Source organism: Micropterus dolomieu, unplaced genomic scaffold (assembly GCF_021292245.1).
Source record: "Micropterus dolomieu isolate WLL.071019.BEF.003 ecotype Adirondacks unplaced genomic scaffold, ASM2129224v1 contig_13323, whole genome shotgun sequence".
Lineage (NCBI taxonomy): Eukaryota > Metazoa > Chordata > Actinopteri > Centrarchiformes > Centrarchidae > Micropterus > Micropterus dolomieu.
In genome coordinates this window covers 4,258-10,733 of record NW_025742309.1, presented here as the reverse complement: position 1 = coordinate 10,733, position 6,476 = coordinate 4,258, and the positions used below count along the sequence as shown (strand labels likewise).

Below are 6,476 nucleotides of genomic sequence, written 5' to 3'. Positions count from 1 at the left end.
GGTCTGGGACTTGTTGGTTTGGATCTGGGACTTGTTGGTCTGGGACTTGTAGGTTTTGATTTGGGACTTGTTGGTCTGCACCTGGGACTTGTGGGACTTGTTGGTCTTGACCTGGGACTTGTTGGTCTGGGATGTGTTGGTCTGGACCTGGGACTTGTTGGTCTGGGATGTGTTGGTCTGGACCTGGGACTTGTTGGTCTGGGACTGTGTTGGTCTGGACCTGGGACGTGTTGGTCTGGACCTGGGACTTGTTGGTCTGGGACTCGTTGGTCTGCACCTGGGACTTGTTGGTCTTGGCCTGGGACTTGTTGGTCTGGGACTTGTTGGTCTTGGCCTGGGACTTGTTGGTCTGGGACTTGTTGGTTTGGATCTGGGACTTGTTGGTCTGGGACTTGTTGGTTTGGATCTGGGACTTGTTGGTCTGGGACTTGTAGGTTTTGATTTGGGACTTGTTGGTCTGCACCTGGGACTTGTGGGACTGGTTGGTCTTGACCTGGGACTTGTTGGTCTGGGACTTGTTGGTCTGGGCTTGGGACTTGTTGGTCTTGGCCTGGGACTTGTTGGTCTGGGACTTGTTGGTTTGGATCTGGGACTTGTTGGTCTGGGACTTGTTGGTTTTGATTTGGGACTTGTTGGTCTGGACCTGGGATTTGTTGGTCTTGACCTGGGACTTGTTGGTCTGGGATGTGTTGGTCTGGACCTGGGACTTGTTGGTCTGGGATGTGTTGGTCTGGACCTGGGACGTGTTGGTCTGGACCTGGGACTTGTTGGTCTGGGACTCGTTGGTCTGCACCTGGGACTTGTTGGTCTTGGCCTGGGACTTGTTGGTCTGGGACTTGTTGGTCTTGGCCTGGGACTTGTTGGTCTGGGACTTGTTGGTTTGGATCTGGGACTTGTTGGTCTGGGACTTGTTGGTTTGGATCTGGGACTTGTTGGTCTGGGACTTGTAGGTTTTGATTTGGGACTTGTTGGTCTGCACCTGGGACTTGTGGGACTGGTTGGTCTTGACCTGGGACTTGTTGGTCTGGGACTTGTTGGTTTGGATCTGGGACTTGTTGGTCTGGGACTTGTTGGTTTTGATTTGGGACTTGTTGGTCTGGACCTGGGATTTGTTGGTCTTGACCTGGGACTTGTTGGTCTGGGATGTGTTGGTCTGGACCTGGGACTTGTTGGTCTGGGATGTGTTGGTCTGGACCTGGGACGTGTTGGTCTGGACCTGGGACTTGTTGGTCTGGGACTCGTTGGTCTGCACCTGGGACTTGTTGGTCTTGGCCTGGGACTTGTTGGTCTGGGACGTGTTGGTCTGGATCTGGGACGTGTTGGTCTGGGACTTGTTGGTCTGGATCTGGGACTTGTTGGTCTGGGACTTGTAGGTTTTGATTTGGGACTTGTTGGTCTGCACCTGGGACTTGTGGGACTTGTTGGTCTTGACCTGGGACTTGTTGGTCTGGGCTTGGGACTTGTTGGTCTTGGCCTGGGACTTGTTGGTTTGGACCTGGGATTTGTTGGTCTGGACCTGGGACTTGTTGGTTTTGATTTGGGACTTGTTGGTCTGGGACTTGTTGGTCTTGACCTGGAACTTGTTGGTTTTGATTTGGGACTTGTTGGTCTGCACCTGGGATTTGGTCTTGACCTGGGACTCGTTGGTCTGGACCTGGGACTTGTTGGTCTGGGATGTGTTGGTCTGGACCTGGGACGTGTTGGTCTGGACCTGGGACTTGTTGGTCTGGGACTCGTTGGTCTGCACCTGGGACTTGTTGGTCTTGGCCTGGGACTTGTTGGTCTGGGACTTGTTGGTTTGGATCTGGGACTTGTTGGTCTGGGACTTGTTGGTTTGGATCTGGGACTTGTTGGTCTGGGACTTGTAGGTTTTGATTTGGGACTTGTTGGTCTGCACCTGGGACTTGTGGGACTTGTTGGTCTTGACCTGGGACTTGTTGGTCTGGGACTTGTTGGTCTGGGCTTGGGACTTGTTGGTCTTGACCTGGGACTCGTTGGTCTGGACCTGGGACTCGTTGGTCTGGACCTGGGATTTGTTGGTCTGGACCTGGGACTTGTTGGTCTGGACCTGGGATGTGTTGGTCTGGACCTGGGACGTGTTGGTCTTGGCCTGGGACTTGTTGGTTTGGATCTGGGACTTGTTGGTCTGGGACTTGTTGGTCCGGACCTGTTACTTGTTGAAGATTGATTGTGTCCCTCTTTCTTTAGAGTCCTCGTCGTCCTTCAGGGACCTCCTCCTGTCGTCTCCTGACAACGACCTGTTCCACGTCGTGGTCTACCTGGCTCCAGGAGACTATCACTGTTTCCATTCACCTACAGACTGGAGGGTGGAGCTTCGGCGTCACTTCCCAGGTGAGAGTCTGTTCACCTATTCACCTTTCTGGTGTCTGCGCTCTACCTGCCCTTCATCTCTCTCTCCTCGTTAGGCTCGTTAATGTCGGTTAACCCGGGCGTGGCTCGTTTGGTCAAAGAGCTCTTCTGCCTTAACGAGCGTGTGGCGCTCACCGGCCACTGGCAGCACGGCTTCTTCTCATTAACAGCAGTCGGAGCCACAAACGTGGGCTCCATCAGGGTTTACTTCGACCAGGTGAGTTTGAACCGCTTCTACTTTAATAAAACCTTGTTGTTGTGTATTTTAAAGTATTGCAGTATATCTGTTCTTTTCCTTCAGTCGGCCAATCAGAGGAATTAATGACATAAGTATTTGGTATTAAATATAAATATACCTTTGTGTTTAATATATTTAGTTTCAGCAGTTTTTGTGTTTTGTCCTCAGGAGCTTCAGACCAACGCTCCTCGCTACAATAAAGGCTCCTTCGATGACCACAGCTATGTTGCCATCGGCGACCAGGCCTTGAAGGCGTCGAGTGAAGGGGGCGTGGTCTCAGCCGATGGAGGGGGCGTGGTCTTACAGAAGGGGGCCCCCGTGGGGGAGTTTAACCTTGGCTCCACCATTGTTCTGCTGTTCGAAGCTCCTAAAGACTTCACCTTCAACCTGCAGCCAGGACAGCGAATCAGAATGGGAGAAGGGCTCGGTAGCCTCTGATTGGCCAAGCTGCAGACTCAGGGGGAGGGGCCTGGTGACTAGGAACTGCTGGGGACTGATGAATGTCAGACAGATATTAAGACTTTAGGGCATTGTGGGTAATTTTCTCTGTAAAGAAGACGCTGTTATGAACCTGAAGATGTTTTTATGACAAGGACTCAAACTCCCAGAATGCCTTGTGCCAATCTTTTCTCTCTATTTTTTTTTTCTATTCTGTCTCAATGTCGCTCGTCCTGAAACTAAATTGAAATATTCCTTTAAATCAGCGAAAAGAAAACATCAGATCAAATTTAACAGTAATATGAACCCAAAAATAATGAAGTCAAACCTTCATATTATTTAACAAACTAACATTAATTCAAACATTCAAATTTACACAAAGTGTAATAAAAAGTTCCTCCGTCCTCTGAAACTGTTTGAAGCTTTGTTGTTTTGATTATTTCTGTTCTGAACCAATCACTGCTGTCACAGTGGTTAGCATTAGCTAGCACACAAATGTGAAGCAGCCGATTGGTGGAAACCCAACAGGATGTCTGTGATTGGTCACAAGAAAACCGTGACGTTAATAATAATAATTTTGTGTTGTTGTGAAACTGCGACCATGCTAAAGAACAGGTGACACGTCTCACCTGAACTCTTATCAGCTTTTGTAAAAAATGTGATGATGAATAAACGTTTCATTCTCAGCAGCGTCGTCTTTGTTCCACTTCTGTATTTACATGTTAGTGCAGTTACTCATAGGCAGCGTGTGCCTGATGAGTACTTGTATCTGGTGAAACCAGATGGTTAATTATGTGGTTAAACTTTTCTTTATAGTCAGAACGTGACAAACACTTGATGCCAAACAGTGGATCACTTTACAAATCTGAGGTAGAACATTCAAAACTATTTTTTTTACTACAAATATGATTAGTTAATCTTTTTTCAGGCATCTTTTTTTCAACAAAATACATATTTTGATAGAAATATTAAGTGCTAATTTGTTCGTGATTCAAATGAATTAAAGCAATTATTCATTGACGATATATTGAACATTTATTCTATTGATATTGAGAAAAATTATATTGCGATAATCATCATTGTTGTTTTATTGCCCAGCCCTACTTCTTAGTGTTTCACTGCGTAGTATTGATGATGATCAGAGTACTTCCATCACTGATATCTAAAATATTCAAATATATAACACGATGTACAATATTAAACAATAACTGCCAGCAGCTGAAGACAAATCGATCAAAGTAATGAATAACTGACGCGCTGAGATCCTGAATCAGTATCAAGAAGCAGCTGGGGTTTGTGAGGGGGGGCAGAGAGAAACTAGCACCTGCTGCCCCTCTGCATGGTGCCCTGCGTGGTGGCCTGCATGGTGCCCTACGTGGTGGTCTGCATGGTGCCCTACGGGGTGCCCTGCGTGGTGGCCTGCATGGTGCCCTACGTGGTGCCCTGCATGGTGGTCTGCATGGTGGTTTGCATGGTGCCCTACGTGGTGGCCTGCATGGTGGTCTGCATGGTGCCCTACGTGGTGGCCTGCATGGTGGTCTGCATGGTGCCCTGCGTGGTGGCCTGCATGGTGCCCTACGTGGTGGTCTGCATGGTGCCCTGCGTGGTGGCCTGCATGGTGCCCTGCGTGGTGGCCTGCATGGTGCCCTACGTGATGGTCTGCATGGTGCCCTACGGGGTGCCCTGCGTGGTGGCCTGCATGGTGCCCTACGTGGTGGTCTGCATGGTGGTCTGCATGGTGCCCTACCTGGTGGTCTGCATGGTGGTCTGCATGGTGCCCTACGTGGTGGCCTGCATGGTGGTCTGCATGGTGGTCTACGTGGTGGCCTGCATGGTGGTCTGCATGGTGGTCTGCATGGTGCCCTACGTGGTGGCCTGCATGGTGGTCTGCATGGTGCCCTACGTGGTGCCCTGCATGGTGGTCTGCATGGTGGTCTGCATGGTGCCCTACGTGGTGGCCTGCATGGTGGTCTGCATGGTGCCCTACGTGGTGGCCTGCATGGTGGTCTGCATGGTGCCCTGCTTGGTGGCCTAAGTGGTGGCCTGCATGGTGATCTGCACGGTGCCCTGCTTGGTGGCCTAAGTGGTGGCCTAAGTGGTGGTCTGCATGGTGCCCTACGTGGTGGTCTGCATGGTGCCTTACGTGGTGGCCTGCATGGTGGTCTGCATGGTGCCCTCCATGGTGGTATGCTTGGTGCCCTACGTGGTGGCCTGCATGGTGGTCTGCATGGTGCCCTATGTCGTGGCCTGCATGGTGCCCTACGTGGTGCCCTACGTGGTGGCCTGCATGGTGCCCTACGTGGTTCCCTACGTCGTGGCCTGCATGGTGGTCTGCATGGTGCCCTCCATGGTGGTATGTTTGGTGCCCTACGTGGTGGCCTAAGTGGTGGTCTGCATGGTGGTCTGCATGGTGCCTTACCTGGTGGTCTGCATGGTGCCCTACGTGGTGGCCTGCATGGTGCCCTACATGGTGCCCTACGTCGTGGCCTGCATGGTGCCCTACATGGTGCCCTACGTGGTGGCCTGCATGGTGCCCTACATGGTGCCCTACGTCGTGGCCTGCATGGTGGTCTGCATGGTGCCCTACGTGGTTCCCTATGTGGTGGTCTGCTTGGTGGCCTGCATGGTGCCCTACGTCGTGGCCTGCATGGTGGTCTGCATGGTGACCTACGTGGTTCCCTACGTGGTGGTCTGCTTGGTGGCCTGCATGGTGCCCTACGTGGTGCCCTACGTCGTGGCCTGCATGGTGGTCTGCATGGTGACCTACGTGGTTCCCTACGTGGTGGTCTGCTTGGTGACCTGCATGGTGCCCTATGTGGTGCCCTACCGTGGTGGCCTACAGGTGGTTTGCGAGGTGGTCTGGACCCTGTTCAGTCTAGTTATTTGTTTGTATTCAGTCTGAATATCTTTGACAGAATGTGGAATTAATTCACGTACTTGCTTGTAAATGTGATGAAATGATCAGTCAGGATTTCAGGAACACGTTTATTAGCAGTTTACATCTATCAGAGCAAAAAACCTTCACCAACAGAAAGGAGAACTAAAGACAGCACACTCATTGGTCCGTCCTAGCCCCGCCCCGGGCAGCAGAACCAGCAGCACAACCAGTAGGACGGCGGCGGGCAACAGTTGCCGTAGCGATGGAAACGTGGCTCAGCCAGACCTCCGTGCAACCAGCCGTCATCGGGGACTTCTTTCCCCAACCACAGCTTCCCGTCCTGAGCCGGGTCACTGGGTGAAGCCCCCTCCCTGCGGCCGGAGCTCCAGGAGGACAGGGAGCCTGAGGAGGCGCAGGTCTGCTGGGCCTTCACTCCCAGGAACGAGGCCAAGTCGAGGTCCAGACCTGCTGCTCCTCCTCTGGGCCGAGGCGTGTTCTGTCGACACTGAGGACACGGGATCCACACCTGGGGGGGGGGGGGGGGGTTAAGGG

The 6,476-nt window shown here is 52.0% G+C and overlaps 2 protein-coding genes across 2 annotated transcripts in view; one reads left to right on the top strand and one right to left on the bottom strand.

The window, feature by feature from the left end:
• Positions 1 to 1,868: 1,868 nt before the first annotated feature.
• pisd (phosphatidylserine decarboxylase) lies at positions 1,869 to 3,732 on the top strand (the record flags this gene model as incomplete). Its single annotated transcript, XM_046042555.1, has 3 exons — positions 1,869 to 2,352; positions 2,427 to 2,587; positions 2,777 to 3,732. Coding segments are annotated over 3 exons (915 nt in total), but the record flags the coding sequence as incomplete, so codon positions are not given.
• A 2,300-nt stretch (positions 3,733 to 6,032) lies between these two features.
• The window catches only part of rnf224 (ring finger protein 224), a 2,212-nt gene continuing 1,768 nt past the window's right edge, over positions 6,033 to 6,476 (bottom strand). The window contains exon 2 of the mRNA XM_046042556.1: positions 6,033 to 6,450. Within this exon, the coding sequence (XP_045898512.1) occupies positions 6,115 to 6,450 (336 nt within the window). The 3' untranslated portion in view covers positions 6,033 to 6,114. The remainder of the gene's footprint in view (positions 6,451 to 6,476) is intronic.